Below are 16,633 nucleotides of genomic sequence, written 5' to 3'. Positions count from 1 at the left end.
GAGAGATTGTTCTTGAGTGATCTGTACTGTTCATTAACGCCTCTGTCTACAGCTCCCTGTTCAGCCACCACTCTCCTCAACTCACTATAGAAGACATCCCTTAGTACTTGGTTTTTCAACTTCCATATTTTCCTCCTAGGTACATAAGTCCTCTTTTTGATCACTCGTTCTTTAAGCACCATATCATAAATCGGTAGTTTGTGCTGCTGCACACACTCCTCACTTCCTATAACTTTAATATCCCTCACTATCCTCCTATCAGCTCTCCTAACCAGAAAATAATCTATCTGACTGCTATTTCCCCCAGGCTCATACGTAATTAACCTACTCTCTCTCTTCCTAAAATATGTGTTGCATACAATCATGTCCGTTGCCTCCCCAAACACGAGTATCCTTTCCCCTTCTGCATTCCTTATACCATATGCACATCCCCCATGCACTTCTTCATAATCTTGTGCTGCTTCACCTACATGACCATTTAAGTCCCCTTCCAAAACCACTATCTCATCATTCTGCATACCACCCACTACATGTATTAAATCATCCCAAAATCTATATTTCTCTGCTTCATCCAATCCTGCCTGTGGAGCATATGCCGATATAATCGCAGCTATCCTTCAATCGAGCAGAATTTTCACTACCAATATTCTATCGCTTACTGTCATAACATTCATAACATATTCCACCCATTTCTCCGCAACTATCACACAAACATATCCATATCCGTCTGTTCCCCCCTGCCAAAACAACTTATAGCAACAGTCCTTCCCAACAGTCTTTCTGGTTGATCCACCCCTGTACTTTACTTCCTGCAAACACGCCACATCCACCCACCTCCTACTGAATGCCTCGACTTGCGGCACTTGCCCCACTCTTCCCCTCAAACTTCCCACATTCCATGAACCCACCCTCATCCCCCTGGGTGATTTAATGTCCTCAAGCTTGCTTTGAAACTTTTTCTTGTGTTTTGTCATATTCAGTATTAATAAAGGGGGATAGACATACCACAGGCCCCACTCACTGCACAGTCCCAGGTCCAGGCAATAGATCTGGGACCCCTAACCCACCAGCTTACCAGTGGCTGTGGTAGTGGCCTCGGGGCACCCTGCCAGGACAGCTGCAGGGACACCCTCCAAGCACGCTTTGGCACTGCAACTAGCCCGCCATTATACACCCACTGATAGGGCAGCCTCCTGGGGCGCTACTCCCAGGTTGGGGCCCCTCTCTATTGGGTGGCAGCGGCAGCCTGGGAACCACAGTGCCCTGTACCCTCTAGCACAAGCATGAGTCCCATCTCGCCCTGGACCCACGATCTATGCTGGCGGAACCCCCATCATGCCTCCCCCCGGAAGTCCGCCACTAGGTAGCGGGGGCAAAGTTTTCTGGCCACATGCCCTTGCTGGCTCCAACCCCTGTAATGTAGTGGGATACGTGGTGTGAAATGTAAGGTGCATGTGGTGTAGTCCATAGGATAGTTAGAGGAAATGTTTGGGAGAGTATGCTGGTCTACTCTCAATGTTACTGTCGCACTGAAAAGGTCAGCAAAGGGGGATGGTTAGATAGCTAGTGAAACAGGAACTTCAGCTCTCCTTATCACCAGCATTCCCATTCCCCTCGGGAGTACCACCCTGTTAAGCCCGTGCTACGGCCTCCTCCTATGTGATTATCGAGATGAGGACTCCAGACTACTGATTCATACTCCAGGGTTGGTGATGTTATCTTTCTTAGCATGTCTTCATTTATGTATGTGAATGCTGTTCTCATATTTGCAAGCAGTGTATACATGTTCCGTACTTTCTCACTGATGTGGTCAGCCGGAGATAGTCTGTTATTGATAATCACACCTAGGTCCTTCTCTCTTTCTCATGTTTATAAGGTTTTATTTCCTAACGTATAATCCCAATCAGGTCTTTTTCCACTTTTACCAAACTTGGTTACATGACACTTGTCCAAATTAAATTCCATTTGCCATGGATTACGCCATTCATGAAGTTTATTTAATTCTTCTTGTAGCTCTTTATAAGAGTCTGTGTTAGTATTTCTCCTTTGTATTTTTGCATCATCTGCAAACATATTTAGAGTTACTGTCTATATCATTTATATACACTAAAAACATGATTGGTGCCAGCACTGAGCCCAGTGGTACTCCACTAGTCACTTCTTTCCATGATGCGTAATTTCCCCTTAGTACTGTTCTCATTTCTCTTATGCGAAAAACTTGCATACAACAGTACAGTTTGCCTCTAATTCCTCCTTGATGGTACAGTTTCCATAAAAGTCTTTGGTGTGGTACTGTGTCAAATGCTTTCTTGAAATCTAAATAGATACTGTCCACCCATCCTTCTCTTTCCTGTAATGTGTCTGTTACTCTTTCATAGTAGCTCAACAGATTAGTTACACATGATTTTCCTTTTCTGAAACCAAACTGTCTTTCTGTTATCTTATTGTGTTCTTCTAGATGATTTACCCAAGCTTTTCTTATAAGCTTTTCTAATACCTTGTTACAACACTGGTCAGGGATACTGGTCGGTAGTTGAGTGGATTTTGTCTATTCCCTTTCTTGAATAAGGGAACACTGTTTGCTTTCTTCCAAATATCAGGTAGTTTACCTTGACTCAAGGATTTCTTGAAAATTAAAAATAATGGTTTACTTAACTCCTTTGCACATTCACGTAGTACCCAACATGAAATTTCATCAGGACCATTTGCTTTTCCTTGGTCTAATTTACTTAGCTCCTCCTGTATTACTTTTTCTAATGTTTGTATATCTGGTAGTATGTGTGGGCATGCATTTTCCACATAATCCCTCAAAATTTTTTTCCTCTGTAAAAACTGATTAGAATTTCTTTAGTGCTTCACAAATATCCTTCTCTTGTGTATAGGTGATTCCCTCATCCGTAATGGATTGTATTTTATCTTTTATTTTGGTTTTGCTTCTGATGTAGCTGTAGAATAGCTTCGGTTGATCACTACTTTTATTCATGATATACTCCTCAAACTGTTTTTGGGCATCCTTCCTTATTCTTGTATAATCGTTTCTTGCCTGTTTGTAATAATTATATGCCCTTTCACTATTGTCTTCTGTATCTATTCCACAACAAATATCTTTTTTCTTTTGATTTTTTACATTCTGTATTGAACCATTTATTTTCTTTTCTGCTTCTTTGTGCTGCGGGATGTACGTCTGGACTCCTATTTCTTAAAGTTCACAATTTTTTATATATAGCATTTAAATTTTGTCCTCTAAGCTCCTTTCCCCAATCAGTTTTTAAGAAGTACTTCTTTAGGTCATGATAGTTTCCCTTTTTATTGTTTAGGCTCTTTTTGTAACTTTCATTGCTGTTAACTGTCATATGCTATCCTGAAGTTGCAATTTTGTACTGCATGGTCGCTTTTGCCTAATGGAGGGTGGTATATTAAATTGTCAATATAGTTTTCTTGCCTAGTAAATATGAGATCTAGCACTGAGGGTACATAGAGTCCTCTTTTTCTGGTGCTTTCCCTTACATGTTGCGGTAGGAAAAACTCTTGCACGAGATCCAGGAGCTTTTTTATTATATCTAGAGTATTCCAATATATATTTGTATTAAAATCTTCATTTAGTATAATTCTTTCCGATTTCTCCTCCATTTTATGTAGTAATGCTCTTAAACTCTGAATTGTATTCTCTGCCAGGTCCTCATATACGTCTCTTTCCCATGTGTTTGACTTGGGTGGCAGGTACAAATTGGCTACAATTAATTTCCCTTCAGATGTATTGATCTCTTCTGCAATCAGTTCTACTTATGAGGGTATATCTAGTTCTATTTCTTTGACTTTTAGAATTATCTTAGTTAATATTATAAGTCCTCCTACTTTTTTTAAGTTCCTATCTCTTCTCCATATATTATATTCCTCTAAGTTTAGCATGTCATTTGATATCCTTGGTGTTATTTTGTTTGTTAGGCATATTATATGTGGTTCATTTTCTGATAGTCATTCATCTCGAATAATTTAGATACCATTCCATCCACATTTGAGTACATCAACTTAATCATCTTGTTTATATACTTGTCATGACTTGGTTCTACTATCTTCCTCCTTTTTATTCCTTCCTGTTTATGTACCACTTTCGTACCTGCAATCCTATTACTTTGTAAAAAAAAAAATGTGTTCTCCTCCTCCTCTGATCTTCCCTCATTTTTTGTTTTTGCTTCCTCCCTCTTCTCTTTCAGTAATTCCAGTTCCTTTTGTGTTAGGCATCTTTTTATCCATACATTTTTGAACTCTTTTTCCATAAGATTCTTTGCATTTTTTAGTGTCTCCTCCACTGTGTTTACACTCTGGAAGGTTACCTTTAGGGGTCTTGACTTGCTTCTCTCGTATTTCCCTAACTTTGTGTGTTCCTCCATGTCTTTACTACAGATTTCCTCTGATACTTCTTTCAATATGCTCATTATATTTGCCATCTCCTTTTTGTCTCTTGAGATCTTGTTTACTTCTTCCTCTTCTATACCAGTGATTACTATAGATTTGTTGATATCTGCTGAATCTCTGACTAACTTAGGATTGTTTTGGATTATTCTTTTCACTTCCTGTTTAATGCTTTTTTCTTCCACCCTTGTTTCTAAGTCTTTCTTTACTTTCACCATTTCAGCATAAGTGGTTGCCACATAATTTTTTGTAGCTTTGCACAGCTTCATTCACCTGTGTTATCATCTCCTCAATATCACTGCTCTGATCTGTCAAACTGCTTACTTGCCTAATTGTCTCTGTATAATTTTTGAACTCTTCCGTAAAACTCTCGTGGTTGACTACTGTACTTGCCATTTCACTAATTTTTTTCCTAAGTGAACCCAATTCTACTGTCAGCTCATCTATGGTTGTGTCTTTCTTGTTGACTTCCTTTCCTAATTTTTCTATTTCTTCCTTTTGCAAGTGCATCTGTTTCTTAATTTCATCAATCTCATTTTGAAAAGCCATCTCTAGCCTGTGTACTCGTTCCACCAGTTTGTGAGTCTCCATTTCAACCAGTTCTTGGTAGAAATCGTCCTGCTTTCTACCTTTATCCCTTTTCTTTTCCAAATTTGCTTTACTAAAGTATGTGGTCATTTTGCAGTACTAAAAGCACATATAGTACTTACATTCCCTGGGGCAGTTGCAGACTAAACAAACGATCAACTGACTGTGCGCATTCTTACTCTAATTTTTCTTTTCTGTTTGAACAAGTCTTGCTTAAAACTTTTTTTATTAGAACACCATTTAGTCTAACCTGGTACAGAGCTTGACTCATATAAAGATACTAATTTAGGTAATGCCACTGGCCAAGTTGGCCGTGTATGGAGCAGTGGCAGCGTGCGTCTGGTCTCCTCGGTGCCTCGTGTGTGTGTGTTCCTATCTGGCGTCACTAGGTGCAGGCTACACATTCTTCAGGGGGAATGTGCACACTATATTTCCTGCCGGCCCTAGCCATGACTGACTTAACCTTCTAGATTACATCTAGGCCACTAGCTATTATTTACGATACTTTAGAGTCCTGACATCTCCACTTATCCGAATCGTCGATGGGAGATTGTCCTTGTTCGTCTTTGCATGGGTTGCATCCACCTCACTCACGGTCACTTAATGAGCGGTGACCCCTCGCCACTTTGTTCTCGCTGTAACTGCCCCTTGACTATCGGACACGTTTTTCTCGACTGCCCGTTCATACTTCGTGACCGTCGCTCTGCATTTCCCCTCCTCTCATTATTACCCTGCCCCTCGTTACTTGCTGATTTCCTTGGTGACTCTCCTTCTTATTTTCTAATAATATTTCATTCTACTCTGTATATTGCATCAAATTTAATTATCCTCCATTCTTTGTGCCATAGTACCACATAGCCTCTCTATGCTTGGTGCTAGATTTTCTCGCTATTTACTCGTACAGGAAAAATGAAAGTACTGCCTACAGGCCTCCCTAACAGCAGCTTGAAAGGGCCACATCCCCTGCTTCTTGGGAAGGTCGACAGGCCTTACTGAAGCGACAGGGCAAGTTAAGTGATAAGGTTGTGATCAGAGGAGCCCAATGTAGAGAAAAGATTGTGTAAACAAAAGGATTACTTGTAATGTAGAGGTCAGTTATGCTGAAACTCACTCCAGAGTCGTCAGGGATATGGGTAGGGTGATATACAAGCTGCTATAGGCCATTAAGGATAGAAAAGATGTTGGCATGTTCACCATGTGGCTCATTGAAAGGAGAAGAGCCAAAGGTGTTAAACATTGAAATCACCTAGAATGGAGAATTAAGAGAAAGGAGAAATTGATAGGATGTGTTCCATCTTAGAAGCAAGATATTCAGAGGAAATTTTCATTGTCAGTAGGACTAGGGGATAAGTTAACAGCACAGATCTGTTTAGTCAGAGAATGACAGGATAGCCGAAGCCAGAGAAGAGAATTTAGAGGATTCAGGTTCAGGAACACGAGAGCAAGATATGTTGTTGGGTATGTATACACAACAGCCGCATTTGGATTTAAAATGAGTATAGAAAAAGTAGAAAGATAAAGAAGAGTTTGTTCAGACCGTCGAGTCTGAGGAAGAGTAAGGTGAAGGTTTGAGGAGGAGTGATGGTGTTCAATTGAGAAAGTTAGAGGAAAGGCCGCGAATGTTTCAGAAATGAATGAGCCAGTCAGTGGTTCCAAGCATCTCGCTTTGTCATCACCGGATGGTCCTCCCTCCCCGTCCCCTGGGACTCAGAGGCTTGGTGTTGAAATGCCATTAGAAAAATAAAAAACAAAAGGCTGAATAGTAAATGTAGTGTAATGTGCTTGTTCTACGTTAGAGGAACTTGTTTGGAAGAGCATGTTGGCCTGCTCTACGTTGCTGAAACACTGAAAAAGCTCAGCAAAGTAGGATGGTCAGAATCTAGTTCAGAGGTCTGACGAAACAGGAGCTTCAGCTCTGTGTCAACAGCTTTCTATCCATTTTGGGAGTACCATGCAGTTCAACTGGTGTTACAGTCTGCTTGCCTTCATTCCAATCATGTTTCTTATTCCTTATTTTTGCTGCCTTCAGATATATTTCTTTACTCGTGAACATTATTAGTAAGAGTTCTAGTGAGTTAATTTTCCATTCAAGCCATTCACCACATTCTAATTTCTGATTATTCTCAACATACGGATGGTGCTGGGTGAGGTGTCTTTTCCGAACGGTTTACAACATCCATGTCTTGGCCACCCAGGACTACCAACCCTACCACATCAACACAGGGAGACGTCCCCATGTTAGTAATCTCTCGAAAAACATTCCGAGGGACTGAAATCCAAAATTGCTTTTCGTTCGGGGCTGACCATGCTCAGGTCCGAAAGGTTATGGACGATGGTGAAAACTACCCATTTTACTCGTGCCACACTACAAATTCTTTACAGTATCAGTACATAAATTAGGAACTCCATACTCCCTCCCTATTTACCTTGCATAGCTTGCAGTCCCTCACAGACTTTTAGAATTTAACATTCATAATTCTTTTCATTTTTCCTCTGCATGTTACACAAAGCATTCTGTAGGCATTCTTTTTTATTTGCTTCAATCCCCTTTACTTTCTACAAAAGGGCAGTTTTTTTTTTTCCCATTCCAGGTACAGAATATCAGAATTCTTGTTACTTTGCCTATTTCTTTGTTCATGGACTCAGCAAATCAGATCGCTGTGGTCAGTTTCCTACTGCTTAAATAGTGATTTCCATTTTTTTCTCATCTTCAGTTTCTGTACTCCAGTTAGTGGCAGCTTTACCTTGTGTGCATGGATATGATTAAAGATAAATGGAGGTTTTTAAATCTTGAAATACTACTAAGAGTTTGCCTACTGCACTTCAATCTTTTAGACGACAATGCAGCTTAGCCTCGGGAGTTTATGCCTTGAATTAGAGCAACAGGAAATAATCTTAAATATTCCTGATGGTGGTGGGTGGTGATAACAATCATCCTCATACTAGTAGAGCTGCTTACTTCCTTCATCTATATCATTTTACTGTATATCTGTGTCAGCTTATCTTTCTTCGTACTTTTCCCTTTCCTTCCTGTCACTTTTTATTACTCTTCTTTTCACTCCAGGTGGCTCTACACTGAGTGACAAGCCAAATGATATCCTGTAACCAGAAACCATTTGCAATGGGGGGTGGTAACCAAGTAACCAAATAACAGGGTGATGTGAAGTCTACTATGGTGCCCTTGTTAACTGGATGGAGAGACTCGATGTGGCATCCATCCAGGAACCAAAATTCCCCTCATTTCCCTACACCTTGCTGTTACAAGGACCTGTCAGCCACAAGGAAACATCGGTCCACTGTACATCGTTCGTTCGTTCGTTTAAAGTTTTCTGCACCTATAGTGCAGGCCGGGCCATCCATTGGCCCGGTCAGCATGGGAAAGCTTGAATAGTAACAGGGAAGATAGGGCACGTGCACCGAGGTGCCTCAAAGGGCTCGGCAACACACTGCGGTTCTTCTAGTGGCTTTTTTTTGGGAGGGGGGATTATTTAGGAGGTGGAGCGATTTGTGCCACTTCTAGGAGGGTGGGAGTTGGTGTAGTGGCGATGATGCTGGCGGCAGCCTTGTGGAGCGTGCACAGGGGAATAGGATCAGTTTGGGATCTCGGGATGTCGGGGTTAGGGTAGGGTGGGTTGACCCGAGGATGAGATGTGGCAGGGCAGCGGAGCAGGTAATGGAGGAGTGGTTGGGAGGTGGAGGCCTCGCAGTGTTCGCATTCGGTGGGAGGGGGGTTGTCAGTGATGATGTCAGTTAGGCAAGCAAACCCCAATCAGAGGCGGCGAAGGTGGGTGAGGAGGTAGTTATCTTTTGGTAGTGGCGGCATGAGTCTGGCATATTTTGTGGCCTGGGCAAACCAGGTTGCAGTTGAACAGAATTGAACTTGTACCTCGTGATCGTTACTGTTGCGTCTGGCTGTTCACTGTTTGTTTGTTTTAAGCATGAGAGGCTGGGAGGTACGTCTGTATCAATGTGGGGGCAAGCTGACGCATGCTTTGCTGCTTCGTCTGCCCTCTCATTCCCCGTTATTCCAATGTGGCTGGGGATCCAGTGTATGGTGTTGGATCCCCCTGTATCTCTGATCTGTTGGGCCGTTGCAAGGATGTTGGTGGTTAATGTGTGGTTGTCAGAGAGTGTTGATTGTCTAAGGGTATGGATTGCGGTGGAGGAGTCGGAATGAATGACTATGGTCGAGGAGGGTGCGATGTGGAGGGCATCTTTTAAAGCAGCTGCAATAGCAGCGAGTTCAGTTTAGAGTGTGGGGGCTCCATTTGTGACACGGAAACTGTGAATATGGTCGCCACACACTAAGGCAGCCCCAGCTCGTGTGTCTGTAACAGAGCCCTCCGTGTAGTAAGTGGCGGCGTTGGGAGGGGTGATGGAGGCAATGCGTTGTAGCCCCTCCTTGCTCAGTAACTGAGTGGGGGGGTGTGCTTTGTTTGGTGAGTCTCAGAGGAGGAGGTTGTATAAGGGTAGGTCCCAGGGGGCTTGGGGGTGGTAATGAGGGGCAGGAGTCAGGAGCTTGCAACATGGCGGTGAAGTTTAGGGCGTGGATAGTGTGGGCTGCGCTACGCATCCAGCTCCAGGAGGGGATGTCAGGGTGAAGGCCGGTTACAGCATTTATGCGTGAGAGGAGAGGGAGGGAGGAGGCTGTACGAGCAAGTTTGACAGCTAGGCTAGTCACTCTTGCCTGGATGCGAAGGTGGAGGGATTCTGTCTCATTCCAGGTGGAGGTTGCATAGTTTGGTCCACCGTGGAGAGCCAGTCATGATCCTTAGGGCTTCATTTTGAATGACCTCCAGTCTGTTTGATTGGACGATGTCAGTGGCGAGGACGACAGGGCAGAGTAGTCAACAATTGATCTGATGACCTGTATATAAAAGAGACGGAGGACTCTGAAGGATGCACAATCCCCTTTGCTTGCTAGGGCTTTGAGTGCGGAGGTGCATGTTTTGGTTTTCTCCCAGAGTTATGTGACTTCAGCTCTGAATGAGAGGTGGGAGTCTATTTTTATCCCCAGGTATTTGTGGGATGTCACACATTCAGTGGGCTTGTTCCAGAGTTGTAGGTGGTCAGTGAGAGGCCCAATACTTAGAGGAAGGGCTTTGGTTTTGTTGACATTAATTTTGAGCCCTAGTTCCCTGCATTCAGAGACTAGTTTGGAAAGAGCCCTCTGTGCTCGTGAATGGAAGGGGCCTTTGTAGACAATGAGGGCAAGGTCATCGGCATAGCAAAGTAGACGGGTTCCCGGGCCTGGATCAGTGTGTAAGAGGCACTCCACAATGGTGTTAAACAAAGTTGGACTGAGGATACTGCCTTGTGGAGTGCCATTTTGATGTTGGTGTAGAGCAGAAGTGCATCCTTGGAAGGGGACAGCGGCTTCACAATCTCAAAAAAAGTTCTCGAGCCAGCAGAGACGGCAACCCTTCACACCCCTGTGTGCCAGGGTTGCCAGGATCACCCCAGGGCAGGCAAGCTTAAAGGCTTTTTCGAGGTCGGTGAAGACAGCGAGTCCTTTGCTTCCTCGGAGTTCAGAGAGAAAGGAGCCGAGACATTCTGTGGCCCCCTTGCCTCTGGTGTATGCATAAGTATGGCAGTGAGTGGGGGGGGGGGGGCAAGCACCATTGGAGGCGGTTGAGCACCATGCGCTCTGCTGTTTTGCTGAGGCACCTAAGGAGTGAGATGGGTCTGGGATAGTTGGGGCTGTTGTGTTTAGGGATGGGGTGTATTACAGCATGCTTCCACTGTGAGGGCAAATGGCCTAAGGTCCAGGAGTGGTTGGGGAGGTCCAGAAGGGCCTTCTCAGCCACTGGGCCCTCATGTGAAAGCATGCTTTAAGTAATTGCGTCTAGGCCAGGGGCTGTCAGTGCCGACTTTCTTTGCTTGGGCCAGCTAGTGTGCTGTGAAGGGGCGATCAGACTCGGCTGGGGTGTTCTGGCTGATGTGGATCACTTCGGCTCTGTGTTAGTGGAGTTTCTCCTGCCGGCGCCTGGTATCACTTGGGAGCTGAGTGGGGGGTGGGTGCATCTGGCGAAGGTCTTTGCCGGGTTTTCTGCCTCTTCACGGGAATTTGGATGAGTTGGAGGTCGGGCAGGGAGGGGGCTGGAGACTGCTTTCAGTTTCCTCCAGATGGAGCCAAGGTTGGAATGGGCTCTGTGATTGACACCACTCCAGCCATTTCTGCTCCTTGATGGTGTTTTTCTCGGCAATGGAATGCCGGATGACTGACTGGAGATATGAGTGCCTCGGGGGTGGGGTTGGCCCTGTAGATCTTTTTAGCCCTATTAAGATGGCGATTGAGTTCTTTGACTCAAGGGCAGTAGTACCAGTGGTTCTTGTGGTGGCACTTTGTGGGGACGGTGGTGGGGATTGCAGTTCCTGCTGCCGCTTGAATGGCACTTATAATCTGGGCGGCATGTTCGTCTAGATCTTGCGAGGAATTGGTGGTGATGAGGCCGTCTAGGGTGTTTGTGTACAGACTCCAATCTGCGCACTTGGTGTTCCACCGGGAGGGGGGGTGTCCAGGGGGTCTGGGGAGCGGGGCAATTGGGATGGTGCAGATGATGGCATGGTGGTCGGAGGTTAAAGTGGGGTGAATCTCCGATGTGGAGTGACGTGCTAGAGTGGAGGACACGAGGGAGAGGTCTAGCCTGTCCTCCTTGTAGGTGTGTTGGAGTGTCAGTGTTATTTAAGAGAGTGATGGATGGCGTTTCCTCCAGGACTATAGCTAGGTGGCTGCCTTCACTCCCCAAGCCCCACAAACCCCACTGTACAGGACAGCCCTGCAGGGATAGTTGTTTGTTTACGGTTGATGGTTCTGAGCCAGAGAGACTGGGGTTGATCTTAAAACTCTATTTCCCTCCCATTCTCCGTAACACAACATAAAAAATGATGTTACTGTATGCATCCTTTTAAGGAATCCATGTATTAGAGTTGGCCATGATAAAGCTGATGTTTGTGGGGTGGAAGCTAAACAGTGTCAAAACCAGCTAATTACTTTCAAACAGTTACTGGAAGCTAAGAGTTGTTGGGAGAAGAAGAAATTAATGAGCTGTATGAGTCTCAGCTTGAAGTTTGATTCTGTTTACAGACATGCAGAAGAATTTATGACAAAGTGACTGTCTTTGTGGCTGAATCTTTCCTGTCTAAGAGTGAATGATTGTGTGGATTCTTACCAAGCTTGTAACCACGTTTGTCATGGTAGCACCTCTCGGGGGTCGAAAGTATACACCAATGTACTACCTCCATTTATTCATAAGTTTTTGCTCCTAACCAAAAGTTTGCAAATTTCTAAATCTATTTCTCTTCTAAAATCTTTTCACTTGTTATTGTTAAACATGGAGATATATTCACTTTGCAATTTTACTAGGTGTACCTGTATGACGAGGAGACGGGTGATTTCAACGACTATGAATCTGTGGATGCTCCTGGTGTGGTGGGACAGACGAGCCTTGCCATCGGGTCAGCCCGCTACGTCATTCTACTTTCTCAAACCACTGATGCCCTCTTCATCCTTGAGTATTATCCCTTCGAGGTACGTTGGTTGTGTTAGAGTACATAATTACACTATCGACTTTGATTTGCCTAAAGATGCCCCCTCTCCATAATGAATGAGTTTTAAGAAGAGGGTAGCACAGTAAAAAATATGAAACTGGTCATGAAGTGCTGTCAAATGTACAGGCATAGTATTGTCGTATTGAGCTCCTGGATATAAGCTGCAAAAGGACAAATTTCTGCCAGGTGAAAATGGACAAACTAGTTGGTTGTTGGTTGGAAGTTATTGTTTGATTACATAATTGATTTGTCAGAAGTAGATTTTTAATATAGGTCAATGACAAATATTTTCACGATGAAATAACAATATAGAACTTGTGGTACAGGGACAGACACCATTTTGGCACTTAGCTGCTTTGCCTTTTAGAGGTAAATATTTACCCACTATCCTGAGATGCGGTATACTTCAAAACATCCCCTGTTTGTGTATAGGGAAAACCTCTCTCCATTCACAAACGGCATTGAGCAGGTTCACATTTCATAATTTATAAGTTTAACTGGTCCATGCCTTCTTACCAAAAAATTTTTGAACAGGAACAGTGTTGTTACTGACACAATTAATGCTCACAGGAGCCACATGCAGACTCTGATTTTCTTTTCTTGTGCAGGGATTCCGGAAGCAGCAGGTAGTGCCCCTCCTGCACAAGGGTGAGGCTGTGTCAGTGGCAAGTGTTGCTGGAGAAGCATTTGTTTACATTACCACAAAGGTGCGACAAGGAATACAGACCTTCAGGGTCATTACCAAGGGTGTTGATCCTGCCAGAATTACTGTATACTGAACTTAGTGGTGACTCGGCTGGCTATGTGGAGGACTTAACAAGAAATTGCAAACACATTAGAGATTTGATTATTCACGGCTGGTATTTTGAGCTAGTGCCAATGCCATAAACATTAACTGACAAACTGAAGGTTTAACTAGAAACTTATTATAAACCACCATTGTTATTCAGAGTCAATCTTAGTGCTTTGCACAAGATAGAGAAAAATTACAATAGCAAAATTTTTGAGCAACGTTATTTTATGAAATTATTGGTATGATTTAAATGGTAATATCTTGCCTAGTTCCTCCTTACTTAGCCAGTTACAGAAGACTGTGATAATTTGTTGATTGTTACCTGTTAATGATATGTATATAATACTTGTATATAGAATTTTTCAGTTAAATTACTTTTACAGAGTTTAATATACCGAAAATAAGATATAGAATGACTTTATAAAGTTTTAAATATATTTCTATTTCCGTATAGCTTAGTTCATGCTAAAATTTTTGAAAGATTTTTTTAAAAAATGATATTTATCCAGTGTGTGTGTTGTCCAGACTGTACCCGAGAAGTTTTGAATCACATATGCCAACTGTTATGTTTTTGTACAGAATATAGTTCAAATGAAAATAAAGTTGTTACTACTAAATACTGTACATTTGTTTGCATTCACTTAACGCATTTTGCAGATGTGTTAATCTTTGGTAGATTACCAAAATCAGCCATGAAGGTAGTGGAGCATTGTACTAGTTTAACCATGTTTGGGTATACTTAAATTCTATGAACTGTGCTAGCATGTCTGTCTTCTCATTTGATGGCAACTCTGACTGTGTCACTTGTTTGGAGCCATTTCCTATCTCCATCCTCTTATCCAGAGTCTTCCATGGTTTACCTCTGGGCACTCTTCTCTGCACATTAATAACTGCAATCCTTCTCAGCCAGTCATCCCCAAACTTACTCTAAACATGTTTAGACTATCATAACTTACAGGTTTGCATTGCCTTTCAAATACCACATTTCAAGTACTTCTCACACAGTTAAGTGTTCTGTCATTCACTGATTTTCTACTTAACCATCTCTGCATTCTTATTTAAATGTTTGTCTACTTGGGTAAACTGTCTGCTTGTATCTTTTCACTGGCAAGTTGCATTGCCATACATTATAACAATTATCAGGCATTTTTGGTGGAAATTACTCTTAGCATAAAAAAAGGAGCACCTTCATATGTAAGAGAAAGAAGAGTGGATGAGGAATTTGGAAGGAGTTTTTAAAGTGGAGGGAGTGTAAGAAAATGTTCTGGAAAGAGGAAGAGAGTTAGACAGGGCGATAAAGATGTCAGAAGGGCGTGAAAGATAAAAATGGTAGATCGATAGTGGAGAAGGGAGAAAAAGTGATCAGATGGAGAGAACACTTTAAGGAAGTGTTAACACAGAATGAAAGTAATGGTATCGCTGGGGAATGGCTGGGAGAAGGAGGGTGGTGAGAAGGGAGGAAAAGATCAGTAGGATGGTACTAGTAAAAGCAATGAAGTGTCAAAATGGGGAAAGCCCCAGGAATTGATAGTGTGTGTGGTGAAATGAAGCATGGGGGAGAGATGATAATAGAATGGATATGAAATATGTGCAGACTGGCCTGGGGGGAATGAAATTCAGGTACAGTGCACTCGCTTATCTCGCCACGCAAAGGAAAGTTCCTCTGCAAGGAATCTCTCAATTTTACCGAGTATCGCGAGCCCCGGCAGCCTGGGGAGGACGACGGTGCAATGGACGAGGACATTGGTGAGTTTGATGCGCTCCCACTGTTTTTTGAGGCCTTTGATGTTGAGGCATCGGGAAGTGGTGGTGTTTGGGAATCAACAGTGGAGGCTGGGAGCAGTGAGGGGGCAGACGGTAACTAACAACCACTCTCAACCTCTGAACTCATCTTCAAGCCTCATCAAGCAGTTTAGCCTATGTGCCTATGTTAGTAGTCTTAATTATTACTGTTTAGTAATATAATAAGTGATTAACTGTTTGTAATTTACAGAAGAGGTATTGTCATTATTGAGTAGCTAAGGTTGAATGAGGTGGCTGACCCCAGAACCAATTGCCAAGTAATTATGTTAAGTATAGGCACGAGTTTCGCGATATTAAGTTTCGCGACGCAATTGTACCAATTAGGTGCGAAACTTGACTGCACTGTATAATTATTGCCCTGTACAAAAGGAAGGGAAAATGAAATGTGTGGTAATCATACGGGCATTTATCTTCCTTGTGTAATAGGGGCAAAATATATGGTAGGATACTTATTGACAGGGAAATAAGAGGAATTAGAGAAGAACAAGGAGGCTTTAGGAAGGGATGAGGTTATGTAGATCAGATATTCGTTCTTAGGAAATCAATGGAAAAGTTTCTAGAGAGGGGAAAGAAGTTGAGGCCTTCATGGATTTGCAGAAAGCATATGACAGTGGACAGACAAGGATTGTGGAATATACTAAGAATGTATGGAGTAAATGAGTTGTTCATTGCTGTAAAGAGCATGAATGAGGGTGCTAAGGCTGCAGTGCATATAGATAGTGAACAGAGTGAATTTTTAAATGTGAATTTTGGATTGAAACAGGCATGTCATGTCTGCATGGTTGTTCGATACCTACATGAGTGGGGTTATAAAAGAGATACAAGGTAGAGCAGTGGATGTTGGAGCGGCCCTAATGAAAGAGGGCAGCGTTTGGAAACTTCTTGTACTGTTGTTTGCAGGTGATATGTATTGTCAAGTGAAGATGCAGCAGAAGTGCAATGCTTGGTGAATGAGTTTCTGAAACAGAGTAAGAAATGGAATCTAAAGGTGAATGTAGCGAAGAATTAAGTTATGGTCTTAGAGAAAATTGAAACCACTGAATGTACAGGTTGGATAATGAGGAAATAGAAAATGAGTGCATTGAAACACTTCGGTAGTGTGATGGTAAGGATGGAAGTTTGGAGGATGAATTGCTTGAAAGGATACAACAAGGAAGTAAGGTGGCTGGTTCCCTGAAAGCAGTGATAGAAATCTGGAAGTGAGCATGAAAGTTTATAAAGTCACTGCATGATAGTATTGTGATACCAACTCTAACGTTGGAAGTGAAACTTAGACATTGTTGGAAGGACACAAGTCAACAGTAAGAGCTGTGGAAATGCTTTATTTGAGAGGAGCATGTGGAGGTACATGAAGAGACAGACTGACAAATGAAAATGTGAAGGAGCATTGTGGTGCGGATGTGTAGATGTGATAGTGTTAGGAGAAATACATTGAAGTGGTTTGGCCATGTGGAGAGGATGAAGAGCAAGAGACTAACGAGGAGA

At 42.8% G+C, this 16,633-nt stretch overlaps 1 protein-coding gene across 1 annotated transcript in view; it reads left to right on the top strand.

Moving 5' to 3' along the window:
• The window catches only part of LOC145415628 (uncharacterized), a 181,227-nt gene extending 166,017 nt beyond the window's left edge, over positions 1–15,210 (top strand). The window contains exons 42-45 of the mRNA XM_080284849.1: positions 10,346–10,594; positions 12,368–12,532; positions 13,161–13,322; positions 15,055–15,210. Coding sequence (XP_080140975.1) covers positions 10,346–10,594; positions 12,368–12,532; positions 13,161–13,322; positions 15,055–15,210 — 732 coding nt within the window. The remainder of the gene's footprint in view (positions 1–10,345; positions 10,595–12,367; positions 12,533–13,160; positions 13,323–15,054) is intronic.
• Positions 15,211–16,633: the final 1,423 nt, after the last annotated feature.

Source organism: Coenobita brevimanus, chromosome 103 (assembly GCF_032717465.1).
Source record: "Coenobita brevimanus isolate Jiangsu-jjx chromosome 103, ASM3271746v2, whole genome shotgun sequence".
NCBI lineage: Eukaryota > Metazoa > Arthropoda > Malacostraca > Decapoda > Coenobitidae > Coenobita > Coenobita brevimanus.
The sequence above is the reverse complement of the archived record's forward strand: the minus strand, read 5'-3'. Positions and strand labels throughout refer to the sequence as shown.